This window comes from Leuresthes tenuis, unplaced genomic scaffold, assembly GCF_036924035.1.
Source record: "Leuresthes tenuis unplaced genomic scaffold, fLeuTen1.0.hap1 SCAF_20, whole genome shotgun sequence".
NCBI classification, from domain to species: domain Eukaryota; kingdom Metazoa; phylum Chordata; class Actinopteri; order Atheriniformes; family Atherinopsidae; genus Leuresthes; species Leuresthes tenuis.
Window position 1 is genome coordinate 20447713 of NW_027325374.1, and position 14138 is coordinate 20461850.

General features: G+C 43.7%; 1 protein-coding gene across 1 annotated transcript in view; it reads left to right on the forward strand.

Moving 5' to 3' along the window:
- The window catches only part of LOC140278883 (uncharacterized), a 37954-nt gene extending 25493 nt beyond the window's left edge, over positions 1 to 12461 (forward strand). Inside the window, exons 33-48 of the mRNA XM_072373971.1 lie at positions 239 to 420; positions 1815 to 2074; positions 2159 to 2390; positions 2469 to 2652; positions 3562 to 3688; positions 3924 to 4004; positions 4542 to 4718; positions 4814 to 5094; positions 5408 to 5556; positions 6007 to 6091; positions 6833 to 6947; positions 9765 to 9896; positions 9989 to 10207; positions 11347 to 11461; positions 11603 to 11768; positions 11840 to 12461. Coding sequence (XP_072230072.1) covers positions 239 to 420; positions 1815 to 2074; positions 2159 to 2390; positions 2469 to 2652; positions 3562 to 3688; positions 3924 to 4004; positions 4542 to 4718; positions 4814 to 5094; positions 5408 to 5556; positions 6007 to 6091; positions 6833 to 6947; positions 9765 to 9896; positions 9989 to 10207; positions 11347 to 11461; positions 11603 to 11768; positions 11840 to 12253 — 2919 coding nt within the window. The 3' untranslated portion in view covers positions 12254 to 12461. The remainder of the gene's footprint in view (positions 1 to 238; positions 421 to 1814; positions 2075 to 2158; positions 2391 to 2468; positions 2653 to 3561; positions 3689 to 3923; positions 4005 to 4541; positions 4719 to 4813; positions 5095 to 5407; positions 5557 to 6006; positions 6092 to 6832; positions 6948 to 9764; positions 9897 to 9988; positions 10208 to 11346; positions 11462 to 11602; positions 11769 to 11839) is intronic.
- Positions 12462 to 14138: the final 1677 nt, after the last annotated feature.

Here is a 14138-nt window from a genome sequence, read left to right on the forward strand (position 1 = left end):
CCTGGGAAAATGCCTCTGTTTGTTTGTTTCTGTGTTAGCTGCTACTGTGGGGGCATCAGATTTCAGTCATTGTAATTAGATTCTCAGTTCCGGTTGGACTTGAGCAGCAGAGTACTTGACAAATGAAATAAATCAGTGCGAATGACTCTTTTGAACCATCTTGTCATCGCTGCCCTCAGCTACATTTGAACACTTAAGCGAAATGTCATTATTAATGTTTCCCTTCCTCCTCCATCAGGCCTCCAGTGTTTGGTCAGCTGAAAGTGCAACATGGCACCAACACCCAGGGGAGGACTGGTTGATCGATGACTACCCCTGTGAGGAGTTGCATGCCCTGGCCACAGCCCAGCTGCCTGGATCTGTCCTCCTGCAGCAGAGGGTGGCTCTGCTGGAGCTGCTGGAGACAAACTGGGACACAGGGTAAACACTCACTCCACGGAACATACTTAACATGTCTCTCCTTCTGTGTCATGTTCTGTCCACTGAATATCATCCCATTTTAGCAACCAAAAGATTCAATAGACTTCTATTGTGTTTGGAGTTAATGGCTATGTTAATGTATCAGGGATTAGTTGGGTGCAGGTAGTAATCCTCATTATTCCTTCTGTGATTACTGTGTTAAAAAATATTTTTCTGCTGCGGAGAAAAACAAAACGCCAGCGTTATGCTTGCGTTTGACATAGTTAGAGATCAGATTGATAATCTGGATTAAATTGCTTTAAGTGCACTCTGATCATGTGAGTTACTGTAATAGATGTGTGTGAATAGCGGACAGCAGTTCAGGTCAGGAACCAAGCTCACAGATTTACTCGGGGGACCGGTGCACGCTGCTCATGCCTATGTGAATTACTCTCACCATTATATATACATGATTCAGGTAATTCATGATTTATGCTTTGCACGACGCATGCCATCCCCTGTCCAGCTTTGCTTTTATTGCTCTGCTTTATCTGAATCCTCGGCAGCATAGTTTGCAAAAAATTTAAGAATCAACAGCAGACGTTTTAGGTGTGCAATCTTAACTGTTCTGCATGTCCAGATGTTCCCAGAAGGGAAGAGTGTGCGAACACATCTGTCTCTACTGACGGTCTGCACGGTTACTGTCACCATGAGAACTTGGGTTGTAATTTCTCCGTCAAAAGCCGGTTCCATTAACTCTGGATTTTGTTTGTTTTTAGCTGCTAACCTAAAGAACTGTTGCTTAAATGGGTTATTTCACCGATGTTTGTTGTCGTAACAGCAGTTACCAATGCTGCACTGATGGTGCATTCAGTGACAAACGGGAAAATGAAATTTCCAAGGTCTAACTCGTGGAGAAACGTAAGAACGCCAGAAGTTTTCTGTTTAGCATAAAATGAGATTTGTTGTAAAGAGCAAAGCAAAAAGCGAGATAGGAAGAGTGTTAACATTTAACCTTTAATACAACCTTTAACCTTTAATACAAATGCAGTGAACATGGAAAAGCTCCCTTTCCTTTATATTTTACCATGACTCTGTGAGGACACGCACACAAACGATCAGTTGACCAATCAGTTTGATGTCACATCTCTCAGTGCATTTAACTGCGATCATAAAGCGCTTCCAGTGCTGCTGTGTGCTGAATATTCTTCAGGGGAATCTGGGTCACACACTCCTGCAATGTTGTGGAGTCGTCACAAGAGCAATCAAGATTACTGAGCAACAGCTGAAGAGGTTATCATCTGTAATAATCAAATCCCTGAAGATATGTGGCCCCGCATTAAATCTAGCCCATCATTGTGAGGCTGCATGCTCTATGCTCCTCGTTCTGACCGTTTCCTCCACCGTTCCTGCAGACACCGCTACTCTCAGTACCTCACAGCCCAGGTGGTGGACGGTGATGGACTACCCATCAAAAACACCAGGTCCTCCTTCTACCACTTCTTGAGCCGTCTTGAATGGGTGCCAGCTTATCGCCCGCTGGAGGGAGAACGGCAAGAGAGGAAGTACCTCTGTCCAAGCTCGGTTTATCTGACGTCACCTGAAGTCACCGACCTCCTCGGGACTCACGTCTACTATGTGGACATACAGTCCAGTGAGTTCAGCAGAGCTTTAGGTGAGTATGTCCCTACTGTATTGCTGTTGCAGGTTGAGGCCGTTACACGATGGGCTCGCTGTTACTATCTGTCTCGTCTTTTAGGGATGAGAGAGAGTGTCTCAGTGGATGATCTGATTCAGTACCTGAAGGAGTGGTGTGTCAGACCAGAGGCCGATGACCAGGAGCACCCTGAGGACGAGGCACAGGGAGCATATTTCACTACCACAGTTCAGCACATCCACAACGTCTACACCTTTCTGCATACAAACTGTCCCCCGAGCCGCCTGAAGGAGCTGTTCCAGCACACTCCTGCTGTGTTCGTAGAGAAGAGCAGGTGTGTCTTAAACTATTTTTTTTAAGGTTATTGTCAAAATTTGATCCCCTACGTCACCAATGCACTTTGTTTCCACAGACCAAATGATAAGTGGTGTTCAGGCCGGTTCTACCACCTGAAAGAGGTGTGCTGGAGCGACACGACCACCATGTTCCAGCGTTACAGACCGCTGACCCACAGGCCAGACAGCCCCATCCAGGATCCCAAAGTCCTGGCTCCTTTCTACAGCCAGCTGGAAGGCATGAGAGACTTCTTCCTCAAAGTAAGCCGCTCCGTCGAGCCCAGTTCACACAGAGAGCCTTTGTGGAAGTATATTTGATGTCTTTTACTAACAGGTAGCACAGAACAAATTTCCATCCTATTAAATTCACACTGGCTGAGTCACACTCACACAAGATTCACGTCAGCCTGGGACCTTGCCTAGTGAAGCTTAATCTCCACAAACAGCTGCTTAAATCCTGTAGATCTCCTACTATTTATAAGCTGTGAAATGTGTAATGGTATGTGGAATTTATAAATGAGTCTCCCTGTCACTGTAAGCCCTCTAAGACCAGTAAATTACTGGACAGCTAGTTGTGATGACAGAGACACAGAGTGGAAGTTAGTTAGTATTTATTGAACAGATCGAACACTTTGTGCTTTTTAAAGCTAGTCTAACTTTCAGTTTTCAGCCAGGACACATTTTTTTCTTACTGCGATTGACAGCTCACATCATCTTCCTGTTTGCGTAAAATGTGACTCATTGAGTCTCATTAAGTCATCTAATTGTTTACCAAACCCCTTCCCTCTTTAGTTATTGCTGTTCAGTTCCTGTTGTCCCGCAGCACAAAGACAACAGCGGCAGATTTATGACGCCCTCACGGTGCCTTGATTAAAAACAGGGGAAGATTAAAGCAGGCTTGTAAATTCCTGCTCTGCTAAATGAAATCAGAGCTAAGTTAGTGGTAGCTTGTTTGCTTTTTAAGCTAACACGGATGTTTTGAGATGGTGGCAGAAGAGAAGTGGAATTATTACTTAGTCATATTTATTCATGCATTTATGTAATTGAACTATGGACAAAAGTTACCATGAAGGCTCGTGGCTCTTTCTCGGCTGAAACTCTGTTTTTTGCCCATTACAGAAGCGCACTAATGCAGACGATTAATGAATTTCTGATGTCTCAAATGTATAGATGCTGAATGTGGATCACAGCCCCACGATGAAGCAGTACGTCGGCTTGTTGGAACTCATCTGCTCTTCATCTCCCATACCCACTGCTGAGGTCCTTCAGGATGTATCAGTACTCTATGCCAGACTTGGTACGAACATTTCGATTGCCAGCTTTTTGTTTCAGACATTTTCTCACATTCTCTGTCTTGCGTTTCCTCACTCACTCTGTCCCATCTGTCAGCAGCTCATTATGTCTTTGCTCACCAACTCTTATGTCTTTGTGCTTATGTAACTTGCTCCATCTTCCCTCATTTCTCTGAGTAAAGATACTATACGATGATATAAGATTGTGAGGTAATTTAGTGTCGTTCTTTCTGTTAACAGCTCAAAAGTGTAAGTTTCAAGTGCACGGAGACCAGGAAAACATCCCTCAGTTCAATCCTGGTTACTGCTCCACGTTGAAAGGTAAGTGGCATGCATGGCAAACACACCAGAGCCATCTTTACCTTTTCAGCCTGACAGACTTTCTGTTAGCTGGCTGTCCGTGCGCCACATGTTTTAAATACAGCTGGGGAGAATTTACTACTGGAAATACTTCACTTTGCAGTCTAAAAGCAGTTAGCTGTACGTCTGCAGTGCAGAATCACATCAGCACTGAAGTCATCTTTAGACTGTAGGAAACACCGTCTGAAGGAGAAAAGGCTTTTTCATGTGGATGAAACAATAGATAAAAACTGTTATGTGCACATTATGATTGTAATTGTGCATTCTAATGCTTTCTGCTCCATAAGATGGGTATAAAATGAGGTGACCACCCACCTGCCTGTTGGGGAGCAATGAAGAAGGGTTGCTAGGGGAAAATGTGTCCGATGATACATACTGCAAGCATCTGTCTTTTGAATGTTTATCCAATAATCATTTGACCAGCACAGCGAGAACCAAAGTCAGGTGCTAAATGTCTGGAGCTCATTCTGTCCGTGTGTCTTTTTGCTTTGTGTTCAGGAATGGTGTCTGATAAGAGGGTCTTCCCCACCAAGGATAACAGCTGGGTGAGTCTAGCACGTAAACCCATGATCGGTGATGACAAAGAGCTGGAGAAGATCTTCAAACCTGGCAAGCAGGTGTGTTTGCTCAACCTGCCTCCAGCAGAGAAGAGGACTGCTCCCAGGAGCAAGGCTGGTATGCTGCTGCTACTTCATTGTGTTGCCTATGTTAGAAAATCATTTAAAAGAGAGAATGAAGAGTCTCAGTGTTGCTGTATAAATGCTTATCAGGTCATTCAGTCGCAGAGGACCGAGCAACAATGCCTGCCTTCAACGAGAAGGACAGACGTTTGTTTCTGGAGATCTGTAATATCCGTCAGCTCTCCCACTGTGTCAAATCGGAGCCACTTACTGAGAACCTGAGGCCCTGTCCGTCCATGCAGGACATGGTGCGCACGGTCGTCCCCTACATCCAGAGGTTCCTCTACCACCATGACGAATTGGGTGAAGTCTACTCGGAGCTGACGGACAGGAATGTAGCACACAAAATCAAGCACCTTTATTTCGGACAGGTAAGGAGGGACTCTGAGGGAGTTTTCACCTCTTGTACCTTTCACAAAGCAGATTTTCAGCACGTATCTCTGACCATGAACTTCCATCAAGGTTACTAGCATAAAATAGTGGGCCTTCAGTCTGTCATTCACTTTGGATTTTGTGTTACCAGCGACTGATTTAGTTAGACAGGAGCTCAGTATGTGGTCACACTTTATAGATACAGAATACAGCTACATTGATCATTAAGTACACCCCTCCCAAAGGCTGAAGCAGTGTAGAAACACAGTGAACACAAATGTACATTCTAAGTAGCCATCTAACTGCCTACAGGTGGGTAAGCTGTACATCCGCTACCAGCTGGATGTTCCTGACAGTAAGGATCCAGTGATAGAGATACAGGATGTCATCTGCCTGCTGAAGGACGAGAAGGAGTTCTATATCCAGAAAGATCACCTCGATGCCAAGCTGGATATCTGCAGGTTTGTGTCTGATGGAAGGAGCCTCAGCACTCACTCCTGTTGTCAAATTGATTCAATATCATAAAAATACTCAAAAGCTGGAGGAGCAAAGGTGAAATTTCCACAGTTTACCTGGATTATGGATTATTTACAGGTGCCAGGACTTTCTAAACTGAGAAGCCAGAGTCAGATTATTTAAGAGATAATTTATTTTTTGTAGTTTGTGGTGAGTAAAACTACTTGAAAAAACAGTAGTTTTGGCAGTTAGCTGGTCTGGAATATTCAGGTGTAGCATGGAGGAAAGACATCTGCAAAGATCTTAGAGAAGCAGTTGTTGCTGCTCATCCATCTGGGAAGGGTTATAAGGCCATTTTTAAAACTACACTGATCAAAAGAAATAAAGGGAACACTAAAATCTTTGGAGTTCCAGAATCTGGCAGTACCTAGTAATGTTGTTTCCGTGTGTTTCAGGGAGCTGGTGAAACTGTTCTGCGCAGAGAGCAGCCACAGGAAAGAGCTGATGCATTTTCTGAGCGGCCTGATAGCCTCCCTTAACGTAAGTGATACACGGTCCTTCGGTATGCATTGATCACTAATCCATATCCAGTGAAAAAAGCCTTAGCGCGGTCTCGGTCTCACATCCTGTCACTCTATCTTTTCACACGCACACTTACACACTCACCACCGCCACTGCAGAGCTGACTTGCTACGAGTAATGGCTTTTTCCCTGAAGGGAGTCACGTTTATATTCTATGGCAACTTGCCCTCCTCTCTGTTGAGCAGCACCGCAGAGGCACTCACATCAGGCCTCAGCTTTGATGCTTTTCTTCTGAAGCCTCTTTATGTAGCAGGGCAAAGACTGCTTCTCACAATCAATCATTTGAGTGTTTTACTTCATATCTGGCTTTTTAAATGTCATTTTTCACCTTTTGATTAAAGGATTTAATGATTGTCAGTTTAGTCATGTTTAGCTGTGACATATATGAGAGGATGAGAGGAATTTGTGAACAGATCTGCCTCTGGACATATTATATCTGCTTATTACATTACCGATTAGACTATTCCAGAAAATGTATCACGCTGGCAGATTAAGTTAAGTAGATCATCAAAACTGCCCAGTGTCTTACATGTAATTATAAGTCTGCGCTGCAAACCTCATCATTTTCCACCATGAGAAAAAATCAGCTATACCAGTGTAGCATTTAGAACATATTTGATTCAAAACTATTTTTTATGTTAAATATTAGCTTTGCGCATATTGCCCCTAACTAAGTAAATGTAATGAATGTCCATGCAGGATCGAAAAGCCCTGAGTAGATTCCTGAACAAAGAGGACATCAAAGAGCTGCCCAATGAGGAGGAGCAGTGGGAGGTCCCAGAGCCTATCAGACCAGAGTTTAACCTGGACAGAGGTATGCAACACTCTCTCACACACGCACACGCCACTGTTAGTTTCTATAGCCCCACAGGGAGACCAGTGATTATTGACAGTCAGTTCCTTAAGCCCTTACCCTAACCTTCACCATGACAACTGAATGCCTCCCCCTGATTTTAACCCTCAACTTAAACATAACCAAATTCAAACACCTAACCCTAAAACCAAGTCTTAACCCCTCAAAAAATGTATTTTTAATTGTTTATTGTATCTTTTGGATCCCCATTAGTCTTCATTGAAATGAAGACTATTCTTCCTGGGGTCCACATTCACCTGTGGGGATTGCAGTTTGGTCCTCACATTTACAGAAAGTCCCCATAAAGCTGGTGTCCTTTCCTTTTTGTGGTCCCCATTATGACATAAAACATGTGCAAACACACACTTAGGCGAAAGATAGATATACATTGCACAATTCATTATCAGCAGTAGGTCATCCAGTTCATGTCAGCAAACTTATAGAAATGAAAGATTAGATAGAAGATAGAAAATATTTTAATGATTCCTGTTATCAACAAATTGCATCAAGCTGATTTCAGATATCTTTACTCTGTGGTTTCCTATTGGATTCATAAATCTTTCTTAATCATTTAGTTTCATCTTTTGAAAAGAATAATAGTCCAACAATTGTCTGCTGTAAATTTGAGCAGATATCATGAAAACAGGAAGAAAGGGTGTTTTTCATTGGGGCTATTTCCACCTCCTGTGTGTTTGTATGTGGCAGCAGGGACAGCGTGTGGGACTGAAGCTAAATAAACTACATTTTGTGTGTTCTTAGCAGTGAAGAAACATGTGAGCTTGTCCCAATGGTGCATTTTTAACTGCAACTGTGGAACTCTGTGGGACAGGACTATCAATTATAACTAGATTTAGATTCACATCACGCACAGCTGTTACTGTTGTTTTGATGGAGTTTGCTGACAAGAAGAATAAGATCAGCAGACTTACCTTCAAAAAGGGAAGTTTGTTGATATGAAGTCAAGAGTTTTATTTGTCACTTGCCGTTCTACATAGTACAACATACAATGAGATGCTTTTTGAGGTGAAGTAGATACGATTGATCATTTCCATGTAACAGAATGTTACAGCAGGGAGAGCTTGCTGGCATTCATATGGCTGTTAACTAACACTGCGTCACCCACGGAAACAATGTTCCACAGCACAAACACAGGATGAAAACATCAGTAATCTCTGCTCACCATACTCTGGATGAAGGGGAGGACGTGTTCAGCTGTATCTGGGACTGACACTTTCCAAAGCCCGTCTCAAAGCTCTCATCTGCGGAGTAAAGACCCTTTCGATCCCAGCAGATCATGTTTTCAGTCCCAGATACAGCTGAACACACCTGCCTTCATCAAGCGCGTGGAGAATTTTTTCTTTTTATCTTAAACATGGGTTCCATATGTCCAGACACTGATGCTTTAGCCCAGTGGGAGAGAATCTGCACGGTACAGGTCGCTTTAATGCTGTAATGTGTCCCTTGCTCCTGTGTTTGAACCTCTATTCAACCAACACAAAGAAATGGACAAAAAAATGATTTTCATTATCTTCACTGGCTAACCTCACTGTAATCCTTTTAATGACATTGTTGATGATCCATTCGTTCTCATTAGACCGATCTGAACTGTAAGCGTACCATTAAAGTGCAACACACACTGCTTTTCTGTCCATCTGTGATGAGCTCTGTCCAGAGAACAAGTCACATTTCTGAATGCAGCGTTTGTCTGTGTTGAGTAAAAGATGGTTTTCCAAGGTATTCCTCTTTTTGTAGCAAACCCTGACACCCTTACCAGTTAATCTGCTGATTGTACAATCCTCCAGAATGCTGTTATGTTCTACAGATGTCTTTCTTTGCGTCTTTCGCAACTTTTTGAGTGTGTTGCCGCCATCAGATTTTTACATTTGTGTCTATTTTCTAAATTCAATAATTTAGACCCTTCAAATAATTTCCATTAGACTTATCTCTGAATGAGTTTAACAAATTACAGATAGAAGTACTAATTGAATTTGATCAAACTTGTTAACTTTTGGGGTTTAAACAGTATTTACCAGACACAGAACCAGTGGGTTTGGGGCTCATTGCCACATGTTATAAAGTGAGAAAGCATCTAAAGACAGATGGAAGCGTCAGCCTTATGCTTTGAGCCTCAAAGTGAAGTCGGTTTGAAGAAAAAGCAGGCAGATATACATCAGTTTAACGCTATCTGGTGCACCAATCTCATTAAAATGCAACAAAGTCCTAAATTATTGCTCACACAACAGTTCAAGAGTAAAGCATCTGTAGTTAAAGTGGGAGAGACTCCCCAGTTTAATGCAGAATACAGTCGGTGCGAAAACTGGAGCATGAGACGAATTCCAACAACTCGCTGCTGCTTCCTCTGTCTCACATCTGCAGATCCTCCAGTTCTCTCTGTGACCCCTGCTCCGATTTCCATTATCATTTCATAACATTCAGCCATTTTCTTCAGTCTCGTACAAACAATCACGGCACAGATAACTGGTGTTTTTCTCACATATGCTAATTCGGGTTTGTTCAGTCCTGTGTGTGGCAACATAAAGGAGCAGCTGTTGCCAAGGCTCAAAGACCAAGAAGAGCAGATCCCACACTGCAGCAGAGAGCACACACACACACACACACACACACACACATCCGCAAGGATTACTATGATCAAAGGCTTTTTCATTGCAAAACCTGTTTTTATGACATAAGAGTCCTGAAACTGGCTCATGATGTGCATAATTTGATCCAGTCTTTTCTCTCTCTTTGGTTTCAACTCTTGAAATTGTTCTCCACCAGTGATGTCAAGGAGCTACTCCTCCATTAGCTCGCCCGAGGAGCCGGCTCACCCTGCTCAAGCCGATGGGGAGCAAACACTGGTCTGCTGGCCCCCTCGAGCATCTATACTGAATACAGGAAACAGCCGCGCAGGTAGTCGATGCGCTTGTTGAGAATGAAATGAAAATATGGCTTGTTTTCATTGTGATTAAACACCACGTTTCATTTCTCACGACTTCCACCAGGTCAGGCAGGCAGCGGTGTGGTTGAGGCCGTCATGAAGATGTGGCCTCCCCCTGCTGGTCCTAAAGACCGGGACCCAGAGAAGGAAGTCAGCCCCAGAGGAGGCAGCCATGAGGGAAACCAGCCGCCCAGGAGCAGCATCAGACCTGCAGACCAACAGAGAGTCGTCAGCCACGCTGGACAGCCTCACACTGCAGCTGCCAACATACCAGCGCCTCCAGGTTTAAACTCCCTCAGCAGCTCATCACCTGTATTTGAACTGCCTGAGCGTTACAGTACTGCACAGCCTTGATCCACCCCTCATTTCTTATATATTTTGTTTTCAAGCAGTCAAACTTTCTTGTAATCTTTTAAAGTGTTCTTGAGCAATAATTCTCCAGCGTTCTGAAGGTCTTTCAAAGTTTTATTGTTGGCTGCCTTTTCATTCATTTTCAGTCCAGCCCTTGTTCCTGACCATTTTCAAACGTGTGTCTTTGTTGGTTAAACCACTTTGTACTGACTGAATCATTCAAGCATAGACACTAGCAGCCAGTCACAAAGACAAGTCATTCTTTCCCATTTCTTTAGAAGCTTGTCTAAAGATAACACAGACATAAATTGAGAGACATAAAACCGTATTTTTGCACCTACAAAGTGATTCCCAAAGAGCTATCAGCTGAAACTTGGCCTATAGCAGCAGTGTGTGCTTAAAGAAAGTGGAGGACAGAAGAAGAAGTGTCAGACCTATAAAACTATCTATGATAGATTCATTCTTAGGTCCTATTCCTGGGTGAAACAAGGAGAAAAGGCTGAGCTATGCCAAATGACACAAGAAGTGGACTGAAAATCAGTGGCAACAGGTCTTATGGAGGGATGAATCCTCCCCAGAGCCCGGACCTCAACATTATTAAAGCAGTGTGGGATCATCTGACAGAGAACGGAACAAAAGGCAGAAAACATCCAAAGAAGAGCTTTGGGATGTCCTTCAAGAAGCCTGGAGAACTATTCCTGAAGACTACTTAAAGAAAAGACAGAAAGCTTGTCTCAGAGGGTTCAGGCTGTGTTGGAGGATAAAGGAGCTCAGACCAAATACTGACTTTTGTCTCACAATGGGAAAATGTGTGTATTCCGTTCCTTTGTTCCCATGGGGCTGAAAATGAATTAGTGCAGATTTAATATGCAGAGAAAGCTGTTTTAGGTCCATTGATTGTAGAAACTGGGATCCCATAATGCACTGCTGCTCACACCATACAGGGAGGCTGTTTGTCACTTTCACACTTCATGTGAAAATATGCACAAAAAAACTTCAACTCTCCTGCACGGTGGGATTTTTCACACAGCTCATCCAGTCAATGGTCTGTTCTTCTGTTGGTGTTGACAGAGCGCGGCCAACAGAGTGAAACCGCTGAATCTGACAAAGCTGAGGGTGGAGAGGAGCACCTCACAGCTCCCAGACCAGAGCCTGTCCAAGGCGACCAAGCACCGTCAAACAGCCTGTAGGCTTCTATTCATCATTTCAGAACATTTGAAATATTCATGTAGAAAAGTGATGCTGGTTTTCACCAACATCTGTAAATAATCCCTGTGCTACCCACCGTCTGTCCCCCTCCCAACTCTTTGTTTCGTGTCTCTGTCAGAGCCGTACCTGAAGCTGTGGTGCTTTCCGGTACTTTCCAAGGGACTGCAGCTGCTGCAGAGACTCAGCGTCCTCCTCTGAGTCTGGACTTCCCTCTCTGGAACAAACTGCAGCCTTCACAGGCCACGCTGGAGGACATGGAGCTCACCTGCCAGAAGCCCACCACCGTCAGTATATTCTCTCTTCAGTAGCGGCTTGTCCGCAGTCGAGCTTTTTTAATCCCGCCTTTCTTCCATAGGTTGTGTTATCCGACGACCCGATGGACGTGGCGACCATCGGCGAGTGGGGGGAGCAGCTGGTCAACTCCTTCCTGTGCGACTGGAGGGACAGCAGCGACCCCGGGCGGCCCACGCACGTCCTGTGGTGCAATCAGAGCGGAGAGAGCGGCCAGCCCTACGACTTCAAGCTCACCTTCGGAGTTGCTGGACCGCTGGGGGTGGTGTTCGTGGAGGTGAAGTCGACTATAAAGAAAGAGAAGTCGTTCATCCACCTCTCCGCCAACGAGCTGGACTTTGCACTGAAGGAGAAGGAGCGCTACCACATATTCAGAGTGTACAGCGCAGGGGACGCCCAGAACGTGCGCCTCTGTCGCATTCAGAATCTGGCACAGCATCTCCACACCAAAGACTTGGCACTTTATCTGTTTGTGTAGCTTCTTTTTAAGGCTGGGGAGATATTTGCACTGTTCCAACTTACAACACCATGGCCTAAAAAAGTCTTTTGTATGTCTTTTAAAGTCTATCCCACTGTTTGTTCATTTACTTTCATCCTTAAAGCGTTTGTGGCCACACTGAGTGTTTTAACCCTTTTGATTACTCACCTATACTGCAACATTCCTTTGAAATAAAATTTTTCATCCAGCTGAAGAAGTTGCTGTCTACATCTTTAGCACTGACTGGTTCTGCCATCTTAACCCCACTGACAGATGAAGATGATGAAAGCTGAGCGTTAAGGTGAATCGAGCGAAACCGAAGCTGATTGGCCAGGGTCGTCACGTGCGGCCATCATTTCAGGTGATTAAACTGTCACACGGAGCGAGCAGACGCCCTCAGAGCTCATCCTCGATGTGAGCCCCTCACCGGGCTCCTCCAGATATCATTATAACTCTTCAAAGACCAAACTTTTTTCTGCCCAGCTGTGAACATGTGGATTCTGCAGGGGAAAATGTCTAAATGTATTATAATGTCCTTCCAAAACCTGCTGAAATGTCGTGTTATCTCCTTGTAGCTCACAGATCCCTGTTTGACAGCCAGAGTCTGTGTAACTGCTGTAGGATGCTCTTGTTTACAAAGCAGGGCACTTATTACCCTCGTGACAAGCGTTGGTGGAGAGATCAGAAACATCTTCTGGGGGAAAGCGCCTCCCCTTTTAACACCCAGCAATAAATGCTACCCCTCGGTAATCAGTGAACGTGTCCTCAATAGGACCAGTCTTTGAGAAATGTACCGACTGTATCAAGAGCAGAACATTAAGCCTCAGAGCATGTGTTAGTATAATTCTTCTTGAGGTCATGAAATAAGATTTTTGTGTGAAATACAGAGCGTTTTCTCACAATCTGTTTCACAGACCCAGTGAAACGCAATGTCCTGATAGAGGAAAAGAACAAACGTGATATTTGTTCTCATAAATACCACATTTAGATTAGAAGTGGGACACTTCTGGCATACATAGCTGCCCCTTTGTACTAGACCCATGCTGCATTCAGGTGTAGCTTGTAAATTAAACTTTCAATTATTTAACTATGTATTTGAGAACTTATAATGCAAGTGCTTTATTGGTGTTTAATAAATAATTAAAACCAAATAATTGAATAATCAGTGTAACTAATAAAGTGAATGCTAGGCTGTAGTGCTATGCTATACCAACTATACTTGAACAGCCAATCAGAATAATCGCTTTCCCTGATTGGTGCAGCACTAATCCAACATGCTGAACTGATTGAATGACTCACCCTGCACTCGGGGCTATACCACCTTTACGTCCAATGAACCGCCTTTTTGAGTTTTAAAAAGATAAGACCACTGAAGCCGACCAATCAGAGCAAGGTGAGTTTTTTTTTCAGAGAAGAAATACTCCCAAAGTTTAGACAGTAAATATTTAAATATGAAGGAACAATTAACACTCCACAAGCCTTTAAAAGGGGACTTTAACAAAGTATTATAACACATTATTGTATTTCACAAAAAAAAATGTTCTTGTGGCATTTCAAATCAGCTATTAATTTTGCTAAATGGAAATAATAAAAACTAAATGGCCGACCTGGCAGTCAAATGACCTGTACCTGTATGACTTGCCTGTCTGAGGCACTGGTGCAGCTGACATGTGAAGTCTTCCATTTGCACTGGACTTGAAGGGTAAACGGGGGTATGATGCGCCCCAACAAGAAAGTCTTGCACTTCAGGACATTCCCCTTCTGAAAATCTCCACATCAGAAACAGGTTTTTCCAGATACCAGTCATGGCTGCCGGTGTTGTAGCAGTTTGCATAGTTTTAGCTCTGACCAGCACTCCGCTGAAGCTGCCTAAATGAATAAATAA